Consider the following 13,507-nt stretch of genomic DNA (forward strand, 5'->3'; position numbering starts at 1 on the left):
TAACATTAAAACTACAGCTTCATGACATGAGAAGATGGAACAGAGCATTTTTCAGGGTTCCCATGGTCATGGAAATCCTGGAAAAGTCATGGAAATTTAAAATGTCATTTTCCAAGCCCAGAAAAGTTATGGAGTTTTAGTATCTTTTGTATAAAAGAGACAGCAATAAATGCACTGACAGTATTTTGAATGTTAAAAAAAACTATAATCCCAAACCATAAGGTGAGTGGAAAGGGTTATTATTTCATATTTAGTCCTAAAAGTATGCAAAATTTTACACATTTACATGTCGTAAAGTCATGGAAAATTCACTTTAGGTCATGAAAAAGTCTTGGAAAAGTTTTGAAATTTTGTTAGTGAACAAGAGTGGGAACCCTGATTTTTAGTTTTGGAGATGTAGACAGACTAATTATAAAGAGTTACTCAAACACGTGCGAATAAAACAAAGCACAACTTCAGGTATGTTTTTCATGAACATACCTGAACACTCACAAGGGTCAGTTTTGCATAATGTACTGTAGGGGCCTGCAAACATATCTATTGTGCACGTATTCATAGTGTTGTGTGTGCGTTGTATGTTTTTATTGTTTAAAATATAAATAAACACATTGACGAACATGCATTCTTATAGTGATGGTCGCCTCTCCCCAGATCTGACCTGTAACTTGATGCTGATTGTCTCAGTCAGAGTCATAAGTTTAATGCCTTTTTGCGGAGCATTCCAGCCAAAGCAATACTATCTCTACAGTGTAATGGTACAGATCATTGGTTCTCAAGTGGGCCGTAATGCATAAAATATAGTTTGTGAAAATGTCTCTAGTTTATGGTTGTGGTGAAATGGAGGAGATGGAGAGATTGAGGAGGTTGATGGTTTACTGCTGTGGTATGGAGCACAGTTCTTGTTGATATGTCAGGATAACGCATTGTGCACTTATGGACTACCAGGCAAAAGTTTTTACACCCTCTCATTCCATTTTTTTTCTTTATTTTTCTTAAAAAACTGAGCGGCAGTAGCTCAGTTGGTAGATCTGAAGGTTGGCGGTTCAATTCCAGCTCTCGACATAAAAATAAAAAAAATCACAGATTGAGTGGTCAGATCCACTGACCCACAGGTTGGCTGGTGTGATTCCAGCTCCCACAGATGAATGCTGTCGTTGTGTCCTTGGGCAAGACACTTAACCCACCTTGCCCACAGTGTCTGTGTACACTGGTGTGTGAATGTGTGTGTGAATGGGTGAGTGGTTCCTTGTTGTAAAGCTTTTTGAGTGCCTTGAAGGTGGAAAAGTGCTATAGAAAAATGTGACCATTTACCATTTTTACCATTTACTTTCTGCATTTGGTATACGTACAGAAGACAGTCCAGTATCTTGCTTCATATATTTGATGTCTTCTGTATGTTTATCAAATGTAGAAAGTTGTAAAAATAAAGAAAAAAAGGTCTGAATGAGATGGTGTGTCCAGACTTTTGACTGGCATATTGGTTTGAAGTTGCACAGTTTTGCTTGTTGGATTTTGACCTGGTTTCATGCAAATCAGACGAGAGTCCTGCTGACACTTAAACTTATCCCTGAGGGCCACACATCTCCTCACACATTTTTCTTTAATGACTGTGACATGAGCTTTGACAAGTCAGAGAGAAAAACGCACTTTGATTCATTGAGCTTCCTCCATTCTGATAATTCCTCATGAGCTGGAGCCTGTCGCTGGATTAAAGGGCCCATATTACATATATTATTCTAAGAGCTATGTTATAGTTATATGTTGTAGTTTCCTCATCACAAACATACTTGGAGATGTTGTTTTGTTTTATTCACACATGATTAACACATAAACCCTGCAGCTGTAGACTCAGTTCTTTCCTCAAACATGCTCTGTTTCACTTAAAAACTGTGTTTTTAAACTTTACACACATTCACTAGAATGAATGAACTAGGATGATTTCAGCCCTGGAATTGCCAGTCTCTACTGAACTAAAGGTAAAAGGAGCTGTTCACTTGAAAACTACTGCTTCATGACATCACAAGGTGGAACAGAGTATTTTGAACACTGCAACTTGAGGGTGAGGGTTCATCACCAGATTCTCACTATGCTATGTTATATTATGTTAACCAATCACTGCTATTTTTATCTTCCCATAGGAAGATGGGCAATAACGTCTTTCCCCTTGATAAAACTCACCAAACATTCTCTTTGTTCCAGCTTTAAATCCTCGATCTCAGGAATCGTTGCCAACACAGAATGTATGGCTCTTTGCTGATTGGCTGGTGCCTGAACTCGCACTTCCGGGGTTTTTGCAACCTGTCAAGTGCATTCCGATTCCTGAACTAGTTGCTGGAGAGAAATGAAATTGAGCGGAGGCACAAGGTGGCGTCAGCCTGGCTACAATTCTCTGCCTTTTTAGTCCTTTTAATCATTTCCATTTCACTCCTCTGTCTTAGTGCCATCTGCTGCAAAGCGTCATATTTTGTGCGCACACTAATGCTTCAAGTTATGGCCGGTTAAGGTGCTACATTCCTTAATAGTCAAATATAGTGAATAAATGAATCATAGGTGGAATGGTTCACATGTTTTGGGAAGCTCTTTTATATTTTGCTTTTAATATCCACAGCAAGACCCACATAATTATCTTAAGTGAAAGTAACAATCACAAATGAACTTTTCACTTTTGTAAAAATACTAACATAATGTATTTTACTGGGATATAAAACAATGAGTTATATGTTTGTGCAACGTACAGCCATACAACACTCTTCTATTTCCATTTTAAGTCATTAGCACACAGAGAATGGGGCAATGCAAAAAATATTGATATCGAGTATCGGTATGAAGCATCAATGTACTGATATCCTATAATCATATTGGATGATGCTGATACTGGAATGGATATATCACCCATCCTTAATGTTTTCCATTTCAATGCATTATTATAAGTAGTCAAATACAAAGGGGTTCAGAAGTTTTCAAGCCTGCACCTCTTGCTCTGCCCTAGAACCTACTGCTGTATTCAGAAGCGATAGTAGTACTGTACTCATATTCCAATTTTTGCTGTTATCACACATATGTCACAGTAACTTGTAGAAGACATATTGTGTAAAGATTGTATGCTGTGTAGCTCGGGGCTTGGTTTTCCACATTGTTAGCAGAGCTGCAGTTTTACGAGAAGCCGGAGCAGGAGCAGGGCCTGGAGGGGACCATGAACTTTGAGGGGAATGTGTCTAATTGTTGGGATTTGCTTTGAGTGTTCAGATGAACCCACGCCAAATCCTCCTGACATTTATCTACACATTACAGTTCTACACTCTGTTAGAACAAGCTCTCTGTCATTTTTATACTTTATTTTATTTTTGCGTTTAAGTCTCATTTTCCTCTTTGTTTCAGTGGGGCTGAGAGGTTATCCTGTCTCCTCCTCTCAGTAAGGAGGTTATGGGTGGACTCCCCCTGTTACTCAGACACATCTATCCATGGGTGCTGATTTATGTTCTTTTCAAGTGGGTGCTCGTCCCTTTTTTACGTGCGTTTCTCATGCGCTCCCCTTCTGTATGGTGTGCTCTGGTGTCTTGCCTCTTAATGTCACATACTGGTGGCTATCAGATTATGTGAAGATTTCATACTTCCAGATGAGACAGTTTTTTTCTATTGATAACATTGTAATTTGCCTTGAAATATCCAAAAATAATATAATATCCTAATAATTTCCCTTGTGGATTAATAAAGTTTGTCTAAGTCTAAGTCTAAAAGGTTAATGCATAGATCTTGAACCTAATCATTGTTATTGTTGACTAAACCCATAAATTCACTGTATTTCAACTGCATTTTAACAGTATCAGTTTTACCTGCCCCTCACCTGTATTAAATATATTTCGCTTAAAGAATGCTGTGATGTCAAGTAAGTTTGGTTGTGATCCCTCGCTGCTTTGTGCACAGTCGAGGATTTAACCATAATCACACGAAGGGAGACAGTTACCCCAGGCCTCAGATCAAACCCACAGAGAAATAACAGTATAGAGAGAGATAACATTCATTACATCTATCTGTCTATCTACCGTATTTTCCTCACTATAGGCGAGTTTCATTGTTCACAAAAGCGCGCGTTGCATGCTGGGAATTATTTTGGTTGGCGGCAAGAAACACTAATTCAACATGACGGACAGAGCTAGAAAGCACGTAAAGGGTATTGATTCCGGTTATTTATCCACTCTAACGGCAGAGGACCTAAGATGATTTGACCAGAAATTGGTCATAAGCATCGACGGACGCCAAATCACCCTTTTCAACCCCTACAAAAGGTGGACCAAACTAAATTTCTGGTCTGAATCGCCAACTACCTGGACAAATATTCACTTCGGCAATATCCACAATGACTTGGTGGAAACTCCTGGGCCATTCACAGCAGAAAAGATGAAAACCTCCAAGAGTCTCGATGTGTTGTTGAACTTGTTGGAGTCCACAGTTTGCTAGGATCTTTTACGTTTGCTCTGCGAATGTTTGAAAGTCATTTAATTCACCGTTAGTGGTTCTTTTCACTCGGAATACGAAAAAGACATTTTCCTTCTTCCGTGCTTCTATTTGTGCATCCGATAATGCAGCAGGAATTTACCATTATCGGGGATAAATACGCGAGGTTACGCACTGTGTTTGACCGCTATCGTGTTTCTTCCCTCCGACCAAAATATTTCCCAGCATGCAACACGGGCTTTTAATAACATGACGTCAGCTGAAACTCGCCTATTGGGTGCTCTGGATTATAAGGTGCACTGTCATAGAATGGTCTATTTTCGAACTTTTTTCACAAATAAACCACACCGGACTTTATACGAAACACAACAGTTAGATGGGTCAGTGGAACTTTGTTTGGCGAGTTCATGGTGACTTTCGGCTTTGTTCAATTGTGGCATCTAGGGAGGGTGCTGTCTGGGACCGCTGGATTGTTGCCGTGTTCGCAGTGACTCAGTTGTTCAGTTGTGGCTAGAAGTGGCACATTGCGCTCACTTTTTCGGTTCGTTCTTCCTGCTTCATAGTTTACTGAAGTGGTGCTGGGACACCTGAGTGGATTTGTGTATAGGGCGCTCTGGACTGTAGGGCGTGCGGTCATTTTTTGATGGGGTTGGAGGCTTATGAGCGCGCCCTATGGTGCGGAAAATACGTTATCTATCGTCCATCCCTCTGTCTATCTGGTCTGTGGTAGGAGTCCATCAGTTTTGTACCAGCGTTGTAGAATAATTGACAAACAGCAGTACTGAAGCATTAGTTTTTATACTTTATTCAACTCAGCTATCAATAGGCCTACTTTTATTTTTAAATAGCAGCACCTTTGGCTACTCAAAGTTTGGATATATGGATTACGGAAGGTGCTGGAGGGAAATTCCTTTTTTAGAGTCAGATTTTGAGTTGGTGCCAAAGCCGCAGTCACCTGTCAGCAGCGTGCGGTGTGCCCCAGACAACAGAGAGTATTTACGGAAACAGATTCAGCAGATTCTAATAGGATAGTTTAGGTTTAGGCTTGGATCTATGCCACATTCACAATGTAACATCAGACAATCTTCTTCTGTCTTTGACACAGACCGTTGCACCAGAGCAGACTTGGGATCCAGGAGGGACCAGTGGATGACTTCTGGCCTTCAACATGGTCTTAACCCTCCTCTTTATAAGTAAGATCAACTCATAGACTGTATATATAAATCGTCATAGCTGACCTGCTCCCAGCGATCCAAATAGGAAGTGAGCATGGCTGCACTTCAGGCTCCGTCGACTCCAGCTCCAATTCACTTTGTACTGAAAAAACATTGCCCCTCTCTTTGAAACTGTTGATGTCAGCTCCTTATTTTTGTCTTAAAATGTTCATATTAACCCGCTCTACATGATCCTGGAGTTTTTAGTTTTTAGCCCTTAGTCCACTTCTTTATACAGAGCTGTCTAGGATAATCAGTTAACAGAATAACGGGATCTTCTGATGTGTGCTTATATGCCCAAAAGAAATCTGATCATCAAAAACACCTAATGATGTGTAAAATAAAGCATGTATAGGACAGTATAGTTATTTTATGATCTATGTTATAATGTTGTTTAATCATCACAAACAAACCTGAAGTTGTGTTTTGTTCATTCACACATGTTTAACACACAAACACTGCATATTAAGGCAGAGTTTTTCTCATAAATATCACTTTGTGACATCACAAGATGGAACAGAACATTTTGAGCTTTGGAGATGTAGACAGGCTAATAATAAAGGATTACTCAAACATGTGAATGAAACAAAGCACAACTCCAGCTCTGTTTTGATGAGGTAACAACCTTATAACATGGCTAAAACTTCACAAGAGCCGGTTTCACGCAGTATTTGAATTGATGGATTTTTAGATGTGTCTTTCATTTCTGTCTTTGTCACATTGGTTTACACTTTTTTTTTTTTGCATAAATCTTCATTTCAAAACTGGCGCAGATGTGAGCAATCAATCAAACCACCATTTTAATAATTGGACCACTCCAGAAATCAGATAATAATCCATTTGTTGAGTGCTTGTAAACAGAGCCAATGACACATGTAAAAACAGGTTTTTCTCTTCGTAATTCACTGTGCTCTGACAACTCTGATGAAGATGCTCTGATTAGCTCCAAACTACTGTACGCTGCTTTCATTCACAACGTGCCTGTCTCTCAACTAAATATGACCATCAGCTGATCATCTGTTACAAAGTGTTTTCCTTTGAAGATGTGATTTGATCTTGTTAAATCAAGAGCACACATATAAATACTTAATTGGCAGCTCTAGGCCTGTCACGATAACACATTTTGAAGTGTGATATATTGTTGAAATAAATATAGACAATAAACGATATTATTGAAACCAAACCATAAAAAGAAAAAAATTAATCTAAATGTACAATATGCTTGAAACATATGAGCTGCAGTGAATACATAACAGAATAAGACTTGCGTAGTGACTTTTTGTCTATAATAAGTCTTAGAAGGGATTTATTCAAACGTCTAAAGTTATCAGAGTACAGAAAAAAATCCCCCATGCACAAAGAAAAAGAATCACATTAAATATTTACCCTGAAAATTATTATTCTATCTGTCATGTATTGAACAAAAAGTGGATGTAGTAATTATGGTGACAGGCCTGGGCAGCTCTACACTTCTCTAATATAGCACCTTGTCACTGTTGAACTAGATCATCTTCAACATTTATTTACTTTTCTTTTGATCATTTCTATAACAACACCTTATATTTGATACAAGATTTCTTACTGACAAAATGCATAGCCCACTCACATGGCTTTTTAATTTCTTAAAAAAAGCTTTCGTCAGATAATTGTTCTAGCTTTGGACCATTGTATGTGTATATATATATATATATACACACACACACACACACACACATATATAAAAGCAAGAAAAATCTGACTAAAGTACTGAGTGTGCTTTGCATTTTTTCACTTTTAAATTGCTGTTCGTTGCATTTGCACCTCTACAAGAACTTTGGCGTGCATTTTAATTTGACAAGATCTAGCATTCTGTTCCTACTTGAAAGAGGGAAAGCAGCACATTCTACTGTTTGAAAACAACTTAACTTCACAGTTTTATTCATTAAATTCATTACAGGTCTGTTTAGTTCAGTCCACCTCCAGGCTCCAGAGGAGGGGTGCCCTGGCGGCTCGTGCAACCCCCAGATCGGTGACCTGATGGTGGGTCGGGCTGCGCAGCTCTCAGCCTCTTCCACCTGCGGTCTGGAAGGGCCTCAGAACTACTGCATCATCGGCTATCTGGAGGTGAGACGTGGTGCTGTAAGATTTGGTTTAGTCTTACACAGTGGAATAGATTTCTATTCCATAATTACCTCCGCCAAGGAGGTTATGTTTTTGCCGGCGTTTGTCTGTTTGTTTGTTTGTTTGTTTGTTTGTTTGTCTGTTAGCAACATAACTCAAAAATTATGGACCGATTTTGATGAAATTTTCAGGATTTGTTGGAAATATGAAAAGGAAGAATTGTTTTCATTTTGGGGGTGATTTGGAAGAAATCCTGCATTCTGGATCACTTTGAAATTTTAGTTAACATTGTGGTAAATGGGGCCAAAAATTTTGTTTCTCAATTTCTCGGTTAATTATTGACCAAACCCCATGAAATTTGACTCAGGGATGGACAATGGGATCCTCTTTCATATTCCAAAGGCTGATCCGGATCTGATCCAGAAGACTGATTTTATCGCAATTTATATAAAAAATGGGGGTAGTCCTTGGCGGAGGTCTGCGCTCTCTGAGTGCTTTTCTAGTTTCAAATTGGTCAAGCTGAAAACAGGTCAGAATTCTATGATAGAATTTGCTGTTTAGCTGTCAGATTGCAGTTGTTTTAACCTGGTTTATGGTTAATATCTCTGTAACCTAAAGATGTGATTGTTATCAGTTGAAAGGACCTTAAGTCTTAAGATAAATATTAGGGATGCACTGATCCACTGATATCATGTATAGAATTGTTATTTGTTAGTATTTATATCAAATAACTTACACTACTCTTACTTGAGCACAACTTTGCCCCCATTTCTCTTGGTCTATATTCACTGTCTTGCATCTAGATGCTAGTGATAGTGTGTGATTTTTGGTGTTTGCTTTGCGGTGATTTTGGCCCATTGTCTGTGAGTGTGAAGGATTTCTGGCCCGGCATACACTTTTCATACTAAAACATGTCCTGATCTGTCACTTGTGTTTGCTATACCCTGAGGAAGCAGCTTTCTTACTGCATTTTTCTTTCCTCATCTATCTTTTTCCCTTTTGGCACTGTACTTTTAGATCACTAAGAGTTTCCATGAGTTTAGGGTTTTAGGTGCCGCCTCTGTCACTCTAAATCCAGAGCCATAAAGTAAAATGACAGTTGCAAGGTCCAATCATACTCTTGTCAACTATAGAGTTTTTTTTAGTTTTTATTAAAAGTGCAATATGTCAGATTTATCATGGTTGTGAGCCAGGTCCTCCACCTGCTTCTCTCTATGTAGGTGTTATTGCCCGAATGTCCCAAAGTATGGCATTAAACTTTTTTGCATTTATTTTGTTAAGGGTGTTACATGTATTTTTAGTGTAAGCGCCAATCCACAGATCTGAGATAGATAAGTTTAATGACTTACTGTAGTTTAATGACTTGATGTGGAATATTCTAGGCAAAGCAAGTACATCTCCACAGAGACAAGCAGGAGGCAGACCCTGAACTTGAAAGTGAGACTAAAATGATCATTCAAAATGATTCATAGTTCTGTGTAACACTGAAGCATGTTGCCAGTTTGTGAATGTTGTTCGCTGTAATGACATGTAAAGATTAAACAATGAGGAGTAGTGCGTTACACTGTTTTAATGCACTAGTGTGGAGTCGAGAACACCACAACATAAACTCAGATGTTTAATCCTTTTACACCCGGTCCCACCAACTGAAAATATTTCACTTTTGAATCTGACAGTTTTTTGGCTGGCCATGGATCAAAGCTTAATAATGCTTTGATCCATGGTTATTTCTGTTGAAGTTGAAGCTAGTCCTTCCTAGGTATAGTTCATTTGTTTACCTATTGCTATAGTGATGATCACAGCGTAGTGATGTAGAACAGTGATTAACTGTTCTGAGCAGTGACTGCCTGAGCAGTTACACAAAAATAATGCACGGCCGTGAGCATTTGAATTCTCACTGACCAATAAAAACTATTCTAGTGCCCACACTATTCACTACTTAGGGCACTATCCACTGGTCACACCATTTTTATGGGTGTCCAAATGACCAGTTGGTGAAAAAGTAGTGCACTCAAAATGTCCCACAATGCACCTTGAAAAGTAGTGTGCATCGGAGGTCACTCAACCGCCCATTATAGACCACAATGCATTGCGAGCGTCGGGAAAACAACGGCATACAGCAACAGGTGTTTAACTGGACACAACCCGACTGAATGAAGCAGATAAAAGCTCTGGTTTATGGCTATGATCCTGAGTATGAACAAAACACTCTAACACACACTAAATAAACCATTATGGTGTCAGCGGTGCTAGTGTTATCCACTTACCTTAGCTCCAGCTGTTAAAAGAGCAGTAATTTCTACATTTCAGACATAAAGCTGAATCCAGTCTGTTTACGTGAAATTCAGCATGACAGAAACTTGTGATGATTATTGTTAGCCCAAAAACACATGTGTGCCAGTCTGAAATGATCATTATTTATGACAGAAATCAAGTTTTATTGGGGTTTAGCGGACATCCAGAGTCACATGACCCTAATGTAGCGAGCTGCTTGTCCGAATCTCTCTGAGAATGACTGCATTATCTAGAGCTCTAATGAGTGCAGGCCTATGTAGTGAATGAGGGGTTCGGGACTTCGGGACCTTAGAGAAGAAAGAAACAAACTTTCTCTGACTGCTTATCATCTGACTATACATTAAAAACAAACATCAAAATTACAGCGTCCATGAGAGACACACTGATATACAACGAACTGCTCTCACATTTATTCATATGGGACATTTGGACACTCCAGTTTACCTGTACATGTGTTTAGAGAAGAGAATCCACTTTTTATCACTCTGAAATGGTTGAAAATGACTACTCTGTTTTTGTTTTCAGGAGGAACAGAAATGCTTTTTGTGTGACTCCCAGCGGCCGTTTGATGCTCACTTCAACCCAAACAGTCACCGAATCGAAAACGTCATCACCACCTTTGAGCCCGAGCGCAAGATGAAGTGGTGGCAATCAGAGAACGGTGAATTTGTGTTGTGTTAAATTAATGGAAGAAAGTCAATTGTGGCTCTCCTATTGATTCTTTGCAACTGATGCCAGACAGACAGATACTTTTTTGACCCCAAGAAAATTCAAGTTTTGCTGCAACCAACTGTTGCTGCTCTTCTCAGTCAAAGGTCTCAGTGCAGTTTCACAGGAGGACTGGCCAGGTAGGGTCAGCAGATCTGTGTCAGGGCAGTTTGAGGAGAGGAAGAGCCAAAAGTGTCCCTCCTCTATGTCCTGCAGAATCACATCAGTGTCCAGGGGGAGACAGGTGAACACAACAGCCAAAACACTCCATCCTGCTGTTTGGCTGGTGATGAAATGGTCAAGTCCCTTAAATACATGTAAAAGAGATACACTGCAAAGTATATATGTGCAAGTCACTGGCACATGCCCATGCTTTTCACTGCATGTTGCTCTATAAAATGTCACAGTTTTAATTTACTGCTAATATACATGAATGACATTGAAATGACCTGATCCCTGGTTGCTTTTAGGAGTTCATGAGGTCAGTATCCGTTTGGACCTGGAGACCATTTTTCAGTTCAGCCATCTTGTTCTCACCTTCAAGGTAAGAAATACTCTTTGAGGTGCCCAAACTGTAAAACTCAGGACTAGGCACAATCAAAAAATACCTCTGTAGTCCTGAGCAAAACACCATTGTTGATGATTTCTTGGTATAAAATATATTGTAATTTAAAGGTCCTATATTACACAAATTGTGAGCTTTTAGCCGTGTAATAATGCTGTTACCTCATCAAAAACAGACCTGGAGTTGTGTTTTGTTTCATTCACACATGTTTGAGTAACCCTTTACTATTAGTCTCTCTGCATCGCCAACACTCAGAATGTTCTGTTCCACCTTGTGATATCATGTGATGGATGTTTTCAAGTTAACAGCTACTGTTACTTTTAGTTCAGTAGAGATTGACATTTTCAGAAGAACACAGCTTAAATATGCATTGTGGATTGTGTGTTAGACATGTAGGAATGAAACAAAACACAACTCCACGTTTGTTTGTGGTGAGAAAACTACAGATCAGAAAACAGTGAAATATGGATGTTACTGATTAATTGTTATTGTGTAAATGTAAAATGGGTCGTGGTCAGCAGGTTACTCTTGAAAATGTGACATTAATTCTCAGGGGGCTGACCTGTAATTAAAAAAATCTGATCAAAAACTGATAAAGACAATAGCATACTGTTTTATACATGGTCAGGCCCTAACACTGTATTCACTTTGCACTCCCTCATCCAAATGCATTACAAATATACTAGTGCTAATTTCTATTTTATGTATTTATTTTTGTTTTATCATTTAATATTAGTATGCTATTAAGTATGCTTTCCAGTTAAAGGTATATAATGAAATATTATCTGTCACCAGAATCCAGTGCCAGTGTGTAAAGTTTAGCTTAAGTGATGCTGAAGTCATTTTGAGTCCATGGTCTAAATAAAGTTAACCTCCTCTGCTCTTGTGTTCTTCTGCAGAGCTTTCGTCCAGCGGCCATGTTGGTGGAGAGATCCCAGGATTTCGGTCGCTCGTGGAAAGTGTTTCGTTATTTTTCAGAGGATTGTTCGGTTCATTTCCCTCAGGTTCCCAAACAGACTCCGGACAGTGTGGATGATGTAGTGTGTGACGGCAGATACTCCGGCTCTGAGCCCTCCACTGAAGGAGAGGTGAGTTTTGATTATTAGACTAGAGGCATTTTAAAAGTCTTGCATTATTTGGCCTTCATGAGCTCTGTTTGCCATGGTGGATAAACTCGCAATAATCTGGATATGTCTGCAATTGTGTTTAGACGAGCTAGGTGTCAGTGTATACGAAACCTCTGTAGCCTCATTTTTATGAAAACAAAATTATAGTTATAAAATATTTAGCGTGACAATGCTAATGTATTTGTAGGATTTGTATTTTTTGAAAAACTAATTCAGAGTGCCTTACAGGGAAATCAGTGAACATTCAATAACATACAGTATAATAATGATTCGTCAGATATTTCATTCCCAATCATCTTTCTTTGAAATGGTCTCTGTCGTGCAGGTGGTGCTGAAGGCCCTGGATCCTATATTTGAGATTGAAGACCCCTACGCTCCACATATCCAAGGTGAGTTTGCCCAGAGAACCAAGTGATCTGATTGGTGGAAGAGTTCTGCCTGTTTAGCACACTGCCTTTGTCTTTAGCACAAACGCCCCACATGACCTCTCACCTTTGACCTCTAGCACTTTTCTAAATGATGTTTTGCTTTCTGTTGAGTTTTGTTTCCTGGATGCTCTGCATGCGTCATTGTGTCAGTCCTGTCACAATTGGAGAGCTTATTTTAGAAGCTGTTTTGTCTTAAAAAGGCACACAAGGTCAAACACTGACTGGACATTTTTGACATTTCAAAAATAGCAGCTGTAGTACTGTTTTTTAACTTTTTTTTTTTTAATCACATTATTTTTATTGGATATGATAAATTTATAAACATAGAAATAATAATTATTATGAAAGGAAATAAAAACAGGAACAGCCTAGGTGAAACTTGAATAGTCTGCTTTTGCATAAATAATGTCCATTTTTCCCATTTCTTCTTCATTTGTGCCCCTTGCAATCTCAGTCTATGAGTTATTTTTTTCATTAGATAGATGTCTTTTATTGTAGATGTCCAGTGTTCCTTTGAAGGCACAGAAGTTGTGCCGCAGTTCCTGGTTATTGATTTTTTGGCAGCTAATGGCATCACTTTGAAAAGTTATATAGTGGTTTGGTGAATAATGTTTT

The 13,507-nt window shown here is 38.8% G+C and overlaps 1 protein-coding gene across 1 annotated transcript in view; it reads left to right on the forward strand.

Annotated features, from left to right (window-relative positions):
• lamb4 (laminin, beta 4) overlaps positions 1-13,507 on the forward strand; it is a 66,263-nt gene that overhangs the window by 3,035 nt on the left and 49,721 nt on the right. Inside the window, exons 3-8 of the mRNA XM_055155370.1 lie at positions 3,113-3,221; positions 7,606-7,772; positions 10,590-10,725; positions 11,243-11,316; positions 12,237-12,425; positions 12,790-12,853. Of these exons, the coding sequence (XP_055011345.1) occupies positions 3,113-3,221; positions 7,606-7,772; positions 10,590-10,725; positions 11,243-11,316; positions 12,237-12,425; positions 12,790-12,853 (739 nt within the window). The remainder of the gene's footprint in view (positions 1-3,112; positions 3,222-7,605; positions 7,773-10,589; positions 10,726-11,242; positions 11,317-12,236; positions 12,426-12,789; positions 12,854-13,507) is intronic.

The sequence above is a fragment of the Boleophthalmus pectinirostris genome, unplaced genomic scaffold (genome assembly GCF_026225935.1).
Source record: "Boleophthalmus pectinirostris isolate CB_2022bp ecotype Guang Dong unplaced genomic scaffold, ASM2622593v1 HiC_scaffold_2, whole genome shotgun sequence".
NCBI lineage: Eukaryota > Metazoa > Chordata > Actinopteri > Gobiiformes > Gobiidae > Boleophthalmus > Boleophthalmus pectinirostris.